Genomic DNA, 16,813 nt, shown 5'->3' on the forward strand with positions numbered 1-16,813 from the left:
AGTTTGAGAGACACTTGTCCAAATTCTCCAAAAAATCAATTTGTTGATGTATTTTATCTCTAGTTGGAAGATAAACATTTCCTAACACCAATTTGTACCCTAATAAATCCCCTTTCAAAAGGACGAAACGTCCATCATCATCTTTGACTACCTGATCAATTTTAAAATTTATTCCTGGTTTAAAAAGAATAAGAACGCCTTTGCTATGAATTGACCCATGGCTAAAAATCATCTGCCCTTCCCATTCCCTTCGCCACTCCCTCTCAACGTCGTAGGTACTGTACGTACGCACCTTGGCATCCACCACTCACACACACGCGCGCACACACACACACGCACACAAATGGAGATGTGACATCATCAGCCCACCTAATGAATATTCATGACGACTGTTTTTATAAAATATTACTAAATTTAAAAGTCAATAACTTGTTGTTTGTTATCAAATTTTGATGAATTTTTTTGGGGCCTTTTGCTCAGTGAAGTCTACTTCATTTATTGAGCTATAAATACTTTCAGCCCGGACCATCCCTTTAATGTGATGGTTGGGAATATGTTCACAACCTAGTGTTACATCATCTGTAATTTTTGTGACAGCGTATGCTATGTTATGCACAAAAAAACATTGATAGATTATAACTGATTAATATTGTTTGGAGTTTGACATACCACAAGCGGTGCGTGATATGTGGACTTATAAAATTCACTTGAAAATGAATTTCCTCATTTTATGATCGAAAGCAAATCAACTTTTGATAACTGCCTCTTCGATGTAATTCCGAAAGTGATATGAAAATGATAAATGATAGAGTGAGTGTCAGACAGGCAGGAAACTCATCTCTCTTTTTTGCAATATCGAACGGCTTGTTACTGAACATGCTAAATGAAATCTTGATTGTGTTGAATGTGCTTCGCTCTGGAAAAAGCGAATAGGTTTCGCTAATCTTGTCTAATTCTAAAGAACATTGGAAATTTCATCATATTATGTTCCAAGAAAAATAAAAATCATGGCTATTCATGACATGCCAAGATTTGCGCTATGGCTGGCATTCCTGTTCTTTGGTAAGTCAATTCATTATTGATTTGAAGCTGATTTTTTCATTGATTCTGTGATGATAAAAATTATTGATACTTTTTTTATAATGTTTTTTCGTTGCCACACTATTTAAACACGACAGTAAGGAGCTACCGATCTAGTCCTTTGGGACACATATAATATACACTATAAATTACAGGGATTTAAAATAAGTCCAGATGGACTGTAGATAGGGAGCAATCGATTTCTGGATTGAGTTTTAATCCTAAAGACTTAAATCTAAATCTCAAATGATTTAAATTTAAATCTTTCGAGATTTAAAAATGAATCTTAAGGATTCAAACTAAATCCCGAATTAAGTCCGGAATTTGATTGGTCACTAATTACAGTCTATGTGGACTTATTTTAAATCCCTGTAATTTAGAGTGTAGACCCAAATGGACCCTCTTTGTGTAATTACTGACTAGCCCTGCCATGCCTGCATCTGGTCAGTAATTTCAACATGTTTACATCAATGTGATTTCCGTCTTTTAGTTAATTCACTGTAAAAAAAATATTGGGTGAAATTTAACCAGCAAGAGAATAATTATGTGTCCAACCAATTTGGGGCAGAATTTTATCCAATGTGGGAAGCATATTGTCCAGTAAGGGTTAAAAATACGCAGCAATCATCTTCACACTGTTAAATTAGAGCGTTTTAACATTGTGAATCACATCTTCACAGAGTCGACTATGTGAACACACTGTGGGACACTGTGTTCTTTCCAGCAGCAATATTACTTTAGAATGGGCGAAATTTCATCACACTGGATTCATTTGACACATAATTTCCCTCATAGAGCATTTTATCCAAAAGTTTTTAGAGTGTTCTCTCTTTCGTTTCCTGTATACGCATATTTTGATAAAGTCGATAATTTACGATTTTTTTCATTTCCAAGGGGGATCCACACATATTACAAGCATTGCTTTAAGTGGACCCCCTCATTTCAGTTGATGCTCAATTTTATACTTCTTTCCTTTTTATGAGATAGGAATGTTTATCTGTAAAATTGCATCCGTTTAATAGTACTTGTTCGAAAGGACATGAAATAAAAATTGAACTGAATTGAACTGGAAATGAAAATTGAAATTGGATATGATATGACCCCAAACTGACTGATTTCAGGGTCAAATCTGACCCGATTTTTTCCCCTCTCTTTTAGAGTAAAGACTTCGTGTAGGCCTAAAAAGTAAAATAAAAACCGACAATCTCACAAAAGTATGGCATTTTGTCTTTGACATTGAATTCGATTGATTTTCTTTATATCGCACACATATATGATACCGGGATTTTATTCTGTTTATTGAGGACATAAGCAAACAATACAACCGATACCGATTCAGGACTATCTTGATAAAAATTAAATTTTCTATCTTCTGTACGCAGATGAAAGTATATAAGAAAATGTCATGCACTAAGATGAAATGAACATTCATATTAACAGCATAATCATATGGAGTCGGGTTTAACTTAAATTCAGGTTTAAAGTCGTGGTTTAAGTATGGGAAGCCAAAAGTATCAAACATTTTATTAAGTTGTATGATTCTTATGTTTACTGTGCTCTTTCCTGATTCATCGATGGTGAAGACAATCATCTATTTATTCTTCCTACACAATTACGAATGATTTGAGAGTCGAATGAGCTGAAAGTAGATATCTCTACTGTTAACAATTGGCTATCCATACATATACCACAACTTTAAACCTGACTTCAGAATACGTGCCATAGAATTTCCCCTCAACTGACCTGTATCATATCGGTCTTGTGAGTATTTTCTGCTAAAAACCCCCACTACATTTAAGTTTTATTATTATTACTTTAGTTAAAGAAGGAATCATGTTCTTGCAGATTGAAGATCTGAAGATTAAAACTATTGAAGGAAAATACACTGTAGAAAATATTGGGTAAAATTTTAGCACGAGGGTAATTATATATGTCCAGCCAAATTCGGGCAGTATTTTACCCAATGCGGGAAGCATATTGTCCAGTAAAGTTTAAAATAAGCAGCAATTACTTTAGAATGGGCAAAATTTTCATCACACGGGATGTATGAAAATGCCTAAAAGAAATGCCCAATATTGGTTGGACACATAATTACCCTCATGGAGCATTTTTGCACAATATTTTATAAAGTGTACTTTCACAGTAAAAAGGAAGTTTGAAAATTCATACAGCGCCGTTTATTGTATTTTTTTGGTATGTTTTAACGTCCATGCTGAATTCAAATATTGAAAATTGAATTGTTATTTGATTTAAGACTTGATACACTTGCTTAAACTACACACTTAAAATTTTGGGCAACATACTGTCCACTGTTTTGGGTAATGTTGGCAATATATACATGTATATACACACACACACACACACACACACACATATATATATATATATACTAGTATATATATATGTGTGTGTGTGTGTGGGTGTGTGTGACCTGCCACCCGAAAACCAACAATAAGTCGACCAAAATGAATATTGAGACATTTTATTGAGCTTCAAAATTCATTTCCTAAGCTTTAAAATTATATAACATGATAGACTGACCAACAATAACCATTACAAGTATACTTGATTGAATTGAGGAAATTCAGCAAGAGCTTAAAACTTTAACAATAAGGAGAAAACAAGGCTTGAGGTTCAGGGTTCATTCAAGCATGAGATGTGCATACTGTGTAATCTCAGTGAAACTTCCAGGCAGTCTGAAAAAGTAGCGTCCAAGAAACTCTTGTATCTTTATTTTTATTCAACTTCACGACTTCAAAATTTCACAGTATGAAGAAGAATAATTGCTCTCTCAGATAACCATTTTCTCTTTTTTGTGGTGTTTGGAGACTGAATTACTATTTTGCCTATTTATGGAGAACCTTACCTATTGGTGTATGGTTTTGGGGTGGTAGTTCACATTCATTCTATGCAAATTATTATCAAATTGAGCAATTTTATTACCCAAATATTCATTTTTATAACCCAATTTAGGCAGATTTTAACCGATAGTTGTGTGGAGAGTACGTTGCCCAGGGTTGGTTTAAAGGTGGGCATTTTTTTTCCCAACTATTTTAAGAGTGTACTGTAAGGTACATCGAGTAAATAGTGTTAATTTCTAAAGAGCTTTTCAAAGTTGTAAGTCAAAATATATGGCCCTTATGAGAGACGACATTGCTTTCATTAATAGTAATATAAAAAATATATATATTATTTCGTAGATTGATTTGAGTTATTCATCGTATTTGCTCCGCTCGAGGTACATTCAAAGTCAACATACATTACACGGAAAATCGTAAAATGTTGCAAACATTATTGATCAAAATCTGGAAATCATTTGTACGTTTGTACGTTTGTAATAAGGAAATGGTCATGTATGCATCTCATTTCCTCTTAATCAATAATTCCATTAATTTCTTTTTATTTATCTGCAACATTAATACAACTTTAACAAGATGATTACACATTTATGTTGTTTACTCATTAATCAGTAATGAATCTTTCAATGCTTGGTCTATTATATTTTTGCTGACCTCCTGAATATGATTTCCTTCTGTTTTACCATTTTTTTTGTTTCGCTTTCTTCTGTCTATCTATGCAATATGTGGTTCTATGCGATTTATAATTTAACTTACACTTAGAACTCATTTATGTAATTAGATCCATCTTAATGAAAATATTTGTGTAATTTAATCTATTATATATTGAATGATTTTTTTTTTATTATGTACTTTTTGTAAAATATCTTTGTATGTTCTCATATTTTGTAAACATGTATATTTCAGCCACTGGCTGCCAAGCGTGTGTATTGACAATAAACCATTACAATACTATACTATACTATACAATACTATACTATACTATACTATACAATACTATACTATACTATAATATACTATACTATACAATACTATACTATACTATACAATACTATACTATACTATACTATACTAAAAGGTTACGAAGTTTTGAACTAGAAAGTCAAAGTCTAATAAATAATAATAATAATAGTACATTTCTTAAATACGCATAACACCTACAGGTCTCTATGCGCGAGTGACTAAATCAAACATTCTGAAAAAGGTGGGTTTTTAATTGAACTTTGAATTTCTCAAGCTGGGTAATATTTCTTAATGTCGATGGAAGAGAATTCCATTGTGCTGGTGCAGCTTTCTGGAAAGCCCGATCCCCATATGATTTGGTCTTGACAGTAATTTCAGAGAGAAGATTTTGTGAGCCAGAACGGAGATTACGCTTAGGTTTATGAATCTGTACAAGTTCTTGAAGATAAGCAGGTCTACTGCTGCCACCTTGGCAAAAGATAGATCGTCAGACTGAGAGTTATTTTTTCATAATTACGTTATAAAAAGGCACATATGATTCATCCGAGAGATATTCGTTATTTTCACTTTCACAGAGAGTTGTAATATGATCTTAATGATTACAAAGGAAGGACAATTTTTGTGAGAAGAGTAATCTTTTCATGAGAATGTACCACCAGCGCGTTGGCGTACTGGTTAATCATGTTAAAGGGGAATGAAACCTTTGGAACAAAGAGGCTTGTGTAGAAACAGAAAAATCAAAGAATAAGAATAAAGAAAGTTTGAGAAAAATCGGACAAATAATGAGAAAGTTATTTTGGTGGACTATAAAATACCCTCAAAATGTCTCTTTTTACTTTTTCGTATGATGATACAAACTCTTTATCCAAGATTTATTCTTAAGAAATATGTATTACATGCCCCCATGTAGAAAGAACACATGATCTATGGATAGATGTGATAAAAGAAGCAATTCAAGTGAAATATATACTAAAGTAATGGGGAGAGTTGTTCACAAATGACATCACACATCTTTGTCGCATTGCCAATTTGCTATCTCCATAGCATTAGTGATCGAAATATTAAAATGCTCATAACTTTCTCATTATTAGTCCGATTTTTCTTAAACTTTTGTTGATCTGTTTCTTTGATTTTTCTATTTTCACACAAGCTATCTTGTTCCAATGGTTTCATTCTCCTTTAATGGTGGATGCACTGTAAAAAATATTAGGTACAATATTTTACCAACACGAGGGAAATTATGTGTCCAGCCAATTTTGGGCAGTATTTTACCCAATGCGGGAAGCATATTGTGCATTAAGCTTGAAAATAAATAGCAATTACATTAGAATGGGCAAAATTTTCATCACACTAGCTGGATAGATAAAAAATGTCCCAAAGAAATGCCCAATGTCGGTTGGACAATTATTAACTACACGGAGCAATTGTACCCAATATTTTTAGAGTGTGGGGAGGGGTGCTTCTCTAAATCATTAAAAAATGTTACATTTTGGGTTGAATCATTGTATTATATTTTTGACATCAATACATTGTCATCAAATTTACATTTATTACTGACCGATTTGAATGTATCTAACCTAGCATTAATTGATAACAACACGGAGCGATTTGTTCCAGTGGATTAGTCTCCGAGCTTCGAAACAAACGGTTGTTGGTTCGAATCTCATCCATGACTTAAGGTGCAAGGTGGACTCAACCCGGGTTACGTAAATTGGTACCGGACAAACAAATTTTTCCTTGAATTAATGTGCTTGAAAGCTACGTCACATGCAGAACTTAAACGCAGAAACTTTTGAAATTATTATTTTGTTGTTGTTTTGTTTTAGATTTTGCATTCAGGAATTTCTTTAAGAGATCAAAAAGCTCGTGACGTAATTAATTACAAACCTGCGTTTGCTTCTTAGTCAAGGAAATCAGTTTTTCTTTTCAACAGATCATTGCATTATTAGAGTGACCATGCATTCGAAAATTATACGGATCGAAGAAATGAAAATAAAAAAGTAACTTAAAACATGTAAAAAATGAAATAAATAATGCTTCAGTCTCAACAATACTCTAAAAAACATCTTTACCCAATATTGGGTAAAATGGGAACATATATATTTGTTGGGTAAAAAGATAACAAATATTTTGTAAATTTTACGCAATGTTGCGTTGAAATGTATCCTTCAAACATACATTTTGCCCAATATTGGAGGGAAAATTACCCGCAAACATGCACGTTTCCTTTCTTCGCAGTATTGGGTATATTTTTACTTTCTGTTTTTCGAGTGAATGAAACCGACTAGCATGACTAGTGTCATGTCCAATTTGTATGGACGTAATAGTTTTCGTCGTCCTTGAGTCGCTTTCACGATAATGAATTATAAAAATGTTTTCTCTTTACTTGCAGAACATGTCTTGCAGTCCAAGGAATTTGCCATACTAATGGCTGTTTTTATCTTTTTGAGTGTAGTCATCTTTGTAGCCTTCGTCGTGTGGACATTAAGACCCAAAGCTCCAGGTAAGTCAAGTCAAAGACATGATGATGATGATGGCGGTGGTAGTAGTAGTGATCATGGCCGTACGCAGCGGGGGGAGGGGGCAGTTGCCTCCCCATGAAGTTTAGAAAGCCTCCATCTTTCACTGAAAATTTTCAAAAATATGCGTGGAATCTTTAATTTCTACAGAATCAAGAACAAGTCCCAATGACAAGCTCGGGAGCTTCGCTCCCTTGCTTTTGAGTTTCTTCTATTACTTTTTACGCGTCCTACCCCCGAATTAAAAATAGCTGTGTACGGCCATTTTGGTGATGACGATGGTGGTGATGATGATGTTGATGGTGATGATGATGATGGTGAAGATGGTGATGATGATGATGCTGATGGTGATGATAATAGTGATGATGATGATGATGATGATAATGATGCTGATGGTGATGATAACAGTGATGATGATGATGACGATGGTGATGATGATAATGATGATGATGATGGTGATGACAGTATTGATATTGATGATGGTGATGATGATGGTGATGACGACGGTGATGATGATAATGATGATGACGAAGGTGATGGTGATGATGATGACGATGGTGATGATGATGATGGTGATGATGATGATGATGGTGATGATAATAATGATGATGATGACGAAGGTGATGATGATGATGATGATGGTGATGATGATGATGGTGATGTTGATGATGATGATGATAATGAAGGTTGATGGTGATGATGCTGATGATGATGCTGATGGTGATGATAATAGTGATGATGATGATGATGATGATAATGATGGATATGGTGATGATAACAGTGATGATGATGATGATAATGATGGTGATGGTGATGACAGCAGTGATGATGATGATGATGGTGATGATGGTGATGATGATAGTATTGATATTGATAATGGTGATGATGACGATGGTGGTGATAGTGATGATGATGAAGGTGATGATGATGGTGATGACGATGAAGATGATGATTGAATTATTATTATTACTTTTTGACACAATGAAAATGTTGGCCTTCAACTGCATCATCCATGTCTGAATAATGAACGTCAAAATAAAACCATTGTCAATGAGGTCTAGTACACTAATGATACGGTAAATAATCTAAACGGCTTATCTATGTAATGTCACAAAACCCCCTTTTAAAATTTCATTTTCATTTTTTTTTCAGATTCATTTCATATCCCAAGGGTATCTTCGGGCATCAGGAAGATTGAGCGCTTACAGAGAGGAGTAAGTATCGTAAACAAATGAAGAGTTCAGTTGCAAAAGGGGGTTTGGTCCACTTTTGGACCATTCCGAGAAAAAACATGTTTTTTATTCTCACTTATTGCAATATCATGAGAAACTAAGTTGCCGTAATGTACTACCCTACCATGTGAACATAAAATTGGGTATGAAAGAAATCTACCTGCCTTCATATTTTTAAGATATTCTTAAAAAAAAAAATCTGTGTGGGCCTAACCCGTTTTGCAACTAAACTGAAATGGACCTATGTAACCCCTTTTGAAAAAAAGTGATTTTTCTTTGCCATTTTAGTTAACTTTTTAATAGGAATTTCATCTTTTCTTTGGTATCATCTTATAGAGCTACTAAAAATCGGTGCCAGGTAAAAATGACAAAGGTAATAATGGTAGAGGTAATAACGGCAGAGGTAAAAATGGCAGAGGTAATAATGGCAAAGGTAAAAATGGTAGAGGTAAAAATGGCAGAGGTAAAAATGGCAAAGGTAATAATGGCAGAGGTAAAAATGGCAAAGGTAAAAATGGCAAAGGTAATAATGGTAAAGGAAAAATGGCAAAGGTAAAAATGGCACAGGTAATAATGGCAGAGGTAATAACGGCAGAGGTAAAAATGGCAGAGGTAATAATGGCAGAGGTAAAAATGGCAGAGGTAAAAATGGCAGAGGTAATAATGGCAGAGGTAAAAATGGCATGCGTAATAATGGCAAAGGTAATAATGGCAGAGGTAATAATGGCAGAGGTAAAAATGGCAGAGGTAAAAATGGCAGAGGTAGTAATGGCAGAGGTAAAAATGGCAGTGGTAAAAATGGCAGAGGTAATAATGGCAGAGGTAATAATGGCAGAGGTAATAATGGCAGAGGTAATAATGGCAGAGGTAATATGGCAGAGGTAATAATGGCAGAGGTAAAAATGGCAGAGGTAAAAATGGCAGAGGTAATAATGTCAGAGGTAAAAATGGCAGAGGTAAATATGGCAGAGGAAAAATGGCAGAGTTAAAAATGACTGAGGTAAAAATGGCAGATGTAATAATGGCAGAGGTAAATCCAAGGTTATCCAAGTATTCCAAGTGGTTCGAAGAAATACCGTACTTGTCTATTTCAGTGTGTTTATGGTTAGCGCACATTTTGGTGTTAACATTAAAATTCGAGTGGTATGTATGTGACGAAGTGCTGTTCTACTCTATGAAATGGCCAAGATAAATCCTGTCATCACTCACTAATTGAAATCATTTTTGCATGAAAATGTTTGAGTTTAATATCAACGATAAAGTATAGAGCTGACCTAAAATGATTAAAAAATATAAATGATATCTTTTCAGTTCATAATGCTCATTCCGTCGGTATGATTCCATTCAAGGCCAATAATTATGACTGATATTAACTGGAAAGGCTCTGTCTTTTCCTTGTTGATGTAGCATGTCATGATCTTTACCTCAGTCATTTTTAACTCTGCCATTTTACCTTTGCCATCTTTACCTCTGCCATTTTTACCTCTGCCATTTTTACCTCTGCCATTTTTACCTCTGCCATTTTTACCTCTGCCATTTTTACCTCTGCCATTTTTACCTCTGCCATTTTTACCTCTGCCATTTTTACCTTTGCCATTTTTACCTCTGCCATTTTTACCCCTGCCATTTTTACACCGAGCCTAAAAATCTGTACATTAAGACATAAAAATCAGATTGGATGCAAAATGGACCTATCCCCTTTTGCAAGTAAGCTCTTCAAATGTGTGGCATCTTCATATTCTAAGGCACCAATTTTAAGAATCAACCGACCTGAAACAATTCTGTTTATAAGCGTCATTATTCCTTTACTCACTGGCTAAATCACGGGTGGATCGGGCGGGGAGGGGGGGGGGGTATATCCCCACACTTCTCAGAGATCGAGGGACACGCACAATCATGATTCCCCACCATTCAAGACAGGGGAAATTATTTTCTAAAATCATCGAATGGTTATGCGTGGATTCATCCTTAAATTCAGTCAACGTGCTTTATTTGGCAAAATTTTGCATTCCACGCGAAATTTCTCGCGCGATCCGTCTGCTCCAGACCCGCGCTCAGTCTGTTCTTACAGAATCAAATCAATCTTTTTTGTAAAAGATTGCCCAATTTGTACAAACAAAAATGTTGCCTATTGTATTTTTCCAAGTTAAGTGTAGTAGTGTAGGATAAGTTACTGATGACATTGATCAAATCAATGCCATTGATGAATCAATCATCTTTACAATTTTATCAACTTGGGACTGTAAATCACATTAATAAACACCACAATATAAAAACTATGAATTTTGATATAAATAAAAGAAATTGCTCAAAATTTGGAATGTTGTATCATCTCCAATATAATCTTAAAGATTATTTGAAATCTTAACTTTCCATATGCATCATTGTTCTATTTCCACGTTTTGCAAGTCTATATTGTGGCCTGTGATGGAGCTATGATCATTTTTGTTTTAACTTTCAATATTTATTGAATATAATGGCCTATGATCATTATATATAGCACTTTTATTCTAGATGATCATTTTATATAACACTTTTATTCTAGATGATCATGATCCATTTTTTTTAATTCTCATCTCACCATTGAACAAAATTTAGTTCAATCCCTATTTGCCCTTTCTATATATTTCTTTTCCTTTTCTTCTCAAGTTTACGCTATTGTTTATTGACGAATGCAAGGAATGCTCCCCATGCAGGGAGTGGAAATTGTGCACTTTTGGTGATTAATTGAAATGAATCCAATGACCGAGGTAATAATATGATGTAACCCGCTTTGGGCCATTCTGGGAAAAGCGCTTTATAAAAATTGGCTATTATTATTATTATTATTGCTAATTTACCTTTATCATCCTCAGAATGAGTTCCGCAGCTTTAAACTGTTATTTGCAAATTTGTTATTGTAACAAGTTTTTTTATAACGGGCTTCTGTTTTTTCTTTATAGAATTATCACCATGCCTGATACAAAGGCCATAGTGTTAAAAAACAAAAACGTAGCCAAAGGATTCCGTAATTCAACTATAGGCCTATTCATTCAGGCAATCTCGCCTGCTAATTAAAATATCATGTATATAGGCCATCGATACTCTAAACTTATCGATTTATTTGTATAAATTGAGGGTGGTGAGGAAATTGGTAATAACCACTCCCGTTTCGACATTTATGACAATACTGTACTGGGGCCCTTTGCAGAAAGAGTTGCAATCAAACGCAATTTTAAAAATCACGCGCAACTTGATTTTCAACCAATCAACAGCGCGCATTTTGGACTTGCGATTGATTTTTTGACTTACGTTTAAACGCAACTCTTTCTGCAACGGACCCCAGGCCAATCTGTTTCTGCCACACGCATGAAAAACTGATTTCAAACCGATCAATGTTTTTCAATTGAAAAATAACGTAATTGTTTTGATCGGTCAGGGGCCCATTGCAGAAAGAGTTGCAATCGATCGCAACTCTAACAATCATGCGCAACTTGATTTTTCAACTAATCAACAGCGCGCGTTTGGGACTTGCGATTGATTTTGTTACTTGCGTTTAAATGCAAATCTTTCTGCAACGGACCCCTGGAACCCGTTGCATAAATGTTACTATTATGGTAATTTTGCCATCCAATGGTAACTACCATGGTGACGCTGATCATCAGCCAATCAGAATCAAAGATTCCATGCAAATTACCATTAGATGGCTAAGTTACCGTGTTGGTAACTTCACTGCAACGGGGCCCTTGAGTCGCGTTCATTATTTAAGGTCTGGTCACACCGCCCGAGCGTTGTTGGAGCGGTTGTGGAGCGGAGAGAAAAAAATCATCACCGCTCGCTACCGTTCACCATTTTCGATTTCGATTGTTGTTTTTTTTGTTTTCGATTTTTTATTTCGATTTTTCTCCAATTTTGAGAGCGAAATTCGACCCTCTTTCCCTACCGCTCCACGACCGCTCCAACAACGCTCGGGCGGTGTGACCAGGCCTTCAGTGCGACTGTGGTCACAACGCCGAATTGGCTTATGTCATCATGGTCATCATACTGGCGGATTGTCGCGTAGGGCCAGGTAATCGTGAATCTAAAAAGGGCACCCCGAAAAAAACTTGGGGTCCAATTTACCAGACCATTCGAGAAAAATAGGCATCCTAAATTCCCGAAACCTCGGATCTAATTTCCCCGATGTTCTTTGAAAATGATAGCAAAATTGGGCGTATTGAATGGTCGGGTAAATTGGGCGTGGCCATTAGTCGGTTCAGGTTCGGTTTCGTTCGAAGACCGTGGCATAACACAGGGGCGGATCCAAGATTTTCCAAAGGGGGGGGGGGGAGGAATTGTGAAATATTTGACAAGCCCCCGCAAAAAAAGAAAAAAAGTTTTTCAACCAAAAATTGAGTACATTTCGTCCACATAAAAATTGACAAGCAGAAAAATTCGGGCAACACACGTGGCATTTTTACATTACAAATTTTCATCGCCCCTCTCAAAGGGGGAGGGGTGCCCCCCGTGGATCCGCCAGTGGCACAACCATTTAATTTTGCTCTATTCCCCTTCTTCATCTTCCCTTTATCAAGTTTAAACACTGTAAAAACTGTGGTGTTAAAACTGACACCAATTGGTGTTAATAGAGGTCCACACCTGAGGTGTTAAAATAACACCCTAGAGATTGAACATAACACCAAAGAGTGAAAATGTTACAACCATAGGTGTTGTAATGACACCTAGAGGTGTAAAATTAACACCACCAATTTAACACTGGTGTAAAATAACTGGTGTGGCCCTCTATGTACACCGGTTAACACCACAGTTTTTGCTGTGTAGTAGTGTAATTCTTGTTCACCTTTTCACTCACAAGTCAAGCAGAAAACAGCAGCAAGGTTCCAACAGCAACGCAACCAGACCAACAGAGGGCGACATTTCCAATTATGTAGAGTTTGATGATGAACCACCAGTGTCATCAAGGGGATACACAACTACCTCACGGCTTCAAAATATACCGGAGGTAAACCTGTATGATAAAAAGGAAAAACAAAGTCGTTACATTGATTAACTTTCATTTTCAAGAGAGCTCAGTAACTTATCAAGAACAGTTCTTTGTTAAGACCTAGAAGTGTTAATTTATACAATGAAATGTTTTGAACACGCGACAGTAATTCATTAGGTAGGCCTCTTATGTGGTGAGTGGACCTGCAACACACTTTGTTCAGGTGTGGGGGGGGGCGAAGCTGATTTTTTCCACTTAAACTCTAAATAGAATGACGTCACAAATTTCCATCTTTGTTTTAAAGAGATTATTGTTGTATCCTTTCCCGTCTGATTTTTACCTTTTCTTCTAATTTCACCTGTCCTTTCTGAACGTATGTTAATATTTATTCCATTTTTTTTTTCAATTTTATCAACATAACATTGAAAATCATCTAATTTCTTTTCTTGAAGCAGGAGCCTGCTGTTGTATGTAGAGGTATCGACTACCAAGGATCAACGAACCCGAATACGATGTCCCCAATGGTATGTGAGACCACGGCGGAGATAGAACCTAGCGGGAATATGGGAGATGTCAAGATCTGTCTCACCCTGAAATCATCGGATGTCAAATATTACCAGACGCCGGCCCAACCAAGAGAAGCGAACGTGAACCGTTCTCACTCCGACCGCCTGCCGATGCGTGAAAATGAGTATATGACCCCGGACGATGCCCGCAGTGGCAGCGCCGGTGCGGCCGGTGACAGGTCCATGCAGCGGAGTCGCACGCTGCCAAGATTGCACGTGACATCGCCAGCGGACCAATCAGGAGACGCGCAGAAAAATGACAAGATAGCGCAGAAGAATGGCAAGAAAGCGAATTACCTCGATCTTGCACACGAGTATATGCCAATGGGGAATGTCCCCGAGTACACCTATATGGACAGTGTGTTGGGCTTGAATGCTTTATATGAAAATTGACAAATTAATCAAGGACTGCATTATGTAGCAAAAGATAATTGTCGTTATGTATTGCACTCGTAAATAGGATTAATTTTTGAGCCGGAAGTATTTAGGACTCTGTACAAAACAATACCGAACAGCTCTACTGTATAAAATTATTAGAAGGAAAATGAATAAGAGTAAGATATAAATACGTATAGATCCAAATTTTGTTGATATACTGTTGAGTATTGCTACAAAAAGTACAAAAGGCTAATTGTACTCAAATGCCAATCCAACACGTATTTTAGTTCAAAGAAAGACTCGGTTTATCCTCAGTGTAAATAAAAGAAAATAGTTATATTATTCGTATCATAATCATTCATGAAGTTCTTATTAGAGTTTTTTTTATTATATTAACCATCTAACATGACATTTCCCTCAATTTGAGTTATTACCCCTTTTCAGAATTTGTTCAACTCTAAACGGAATTATGAAATTCTTTAATTATAGCCACGTTTCTTCAATGAACTAATCATCTATCATGTTATTCAAGGAAATAATGCTTCTAACATTTGGTTCCTACCATTGGCGGCGACCACGGGGGACGGGGGGGGGGGTATGGTATGGTGTGCTTGCACCCCCTCCGAATCAGAATTTCATAATATAGCGGCCTAAATAATATGGTACCCCCCATGCAAATTGCAATCAAATTAGTGTTTTCAACGTGGATATTATAATGCATTGTAAAAAATAGTAAAAATAATACACTTTATATTCCAAGGTTAATCTTGAAATCGAAACTTTTGATATTTTTGTACCGTAACAGAAAGAGTTAAGTCCATCGTAGAGTAGATGTGGAATCAAATTATATTATGCCAATTATATCTGAGCTCCTATCATATATCTCTCCATAAACATGTAAAATATATGACCGAAATTCCCTAATTACTATTCAACATTTTCAAGCAATCGGTCTATCACTTTCGTATCACATGCTAATTTCACAGAACATTCTCCATCGATTTGCAAAGTGTATTAACATACTCCGTTGAATACTGAATTCTGTCATTCTCATCGACTTTGTACAGGTATAAACCCGGTTCCAGTTGGCAACGAGTTAATAACCTAAGTGCCCATAATAATTTCTTATTTCACATTGTATGTAAAGATTGTACAATACACTGATAAAGCCTTACAGAAGAAACGACAAAAGGAAAAGCTTCATGTGTCTTTATATGTAAATTCTGTAGTGGGCATTATATCTCTGTGTACAGATAACAGAGGGTTCTCATCCACATGACGAGAGAGAGAGAGAGAGAGGGAGAGAGGGAGAGAATTCGAGATAGATAGACAAAGAGAGAGACAGATTACGAAAGAAGAGGAGACTTGTTTTTTATGTCTTCGTGGAAAATTATCTTGTCTATTATAAAGTAAAACAATCAAAGAGAAACTAAATCAAACACATAAGTGAAACCTTGTAGTTAGGAAAACAAATGAATAAAATGAATCTGCAGAATGAATAGGGAAACAATAATTGATAACATCATCTAGGTATAGTCACCTGACATGTGTTATAGATTATCAATAATCTATTTCACCCTTAAGTGCGATAGTAATTACTATTGCACGGATTTGACGCCTTCTCTGAAATGAGAATATCAGACACGTTGACTTCTGAAGGTCAAATTAGATTTTTCCCGCATTGAATATTGATTTCTGGCTCACGATGTGAAGAGCTATATTGCAGCACTATAAACATTTTGCCGTTTATATTTGTAGGAGTTTGATATCACAACATGACTGGATTCTATTGAATTGAAGAAGTTGTTGCTTGTTGGTCGTGGCACTAGAACTTCTGAACATTGATCATTGATTTGGGATTACCTTTGCTTTACTTTTGGGAGAAATGAGGATATTGGGTATGGTAACCATTAAATAGATCGTCTTTTAAATTAGGTTAAACTGTTAAATTGTACGTATGTTTTACGCATGACTGGTGATCTGCCGACGCCAGAGCGAAGGGGGCGGGGGCGGGGCATAATGCCATTTGACTTTTTATAAGTACAAAAATAAATAGAAGAAAATGAGTAAATGGAGGGAAAGGGGGAAAAAAGAGTGCCGGACGTTTTGGTTGTTTAATTCTGCAATAGCCCCATTTGTGAATGGGAAGAAAGGAGACAACCTCCCCATCCCCTAAATCAAAGTATGCTGGCGCCGCTCCTATAAAGGAGACATCCTAAATTTTCCTTGGAGCATGAGGAAATATTCTATAAAC

General features: G+C 35.9%; 1 protein-coding gene across 2 annotated transcripts; it reads left to right on the top strand.

Moving 5' to 3' along the window:
- The first annotated feature begins 803 nt into the window (after positions 1 to 803).
- LOC121420466 lies at positions 804 to 15,347 on the top strand. Of its 2 annotated transcripts, none has more exons than XM_041615111.1 (5): positions 804 to 1,062; positions 7,294 to 7,404; positions 8,573 to 8,634; positions 13,487 to 13,633; positions 14,068 to 15,347. In XM_041615111.1, the coding sequence occupies exons 1-5, from the start codon at positions 1,008 to 1,010 to the stop codon at positions 14,572 to 14,574; spliced, it is 882 nt and encodes a 293-aa protein (XP_041471045.1). In that variant the 5' UTR covers positions 804 to 1,007; the 3' UTR covers positions 14,575 to 15,347. The 2 variants fall into 2 exon arrangements, with proteins under 2 accessions (XP_041471045.1, XP_041471046.1); XM_041615112.1 differs by having other exon boundaries at positions 14,071 to 15,347.
- The last annotated feature ends 1,466 nt before the right edge of the window (positions 15,348 to 16,813 follow it).

This window comes from Lytechinus variegatus, chromosome 8 (assembly GCF_018143015.1).
Source record: "Lytechinus variegatus isolate NC3 chromosome 8, Lvar_3.0, whole genome shotgun sequence".
NCBI lineage: Eukaryota > Metazoa > Echinodermata > Echinoidea > Temnopleuroida > Toxopneustidae > Lytechinus > Lytechinus variegatus.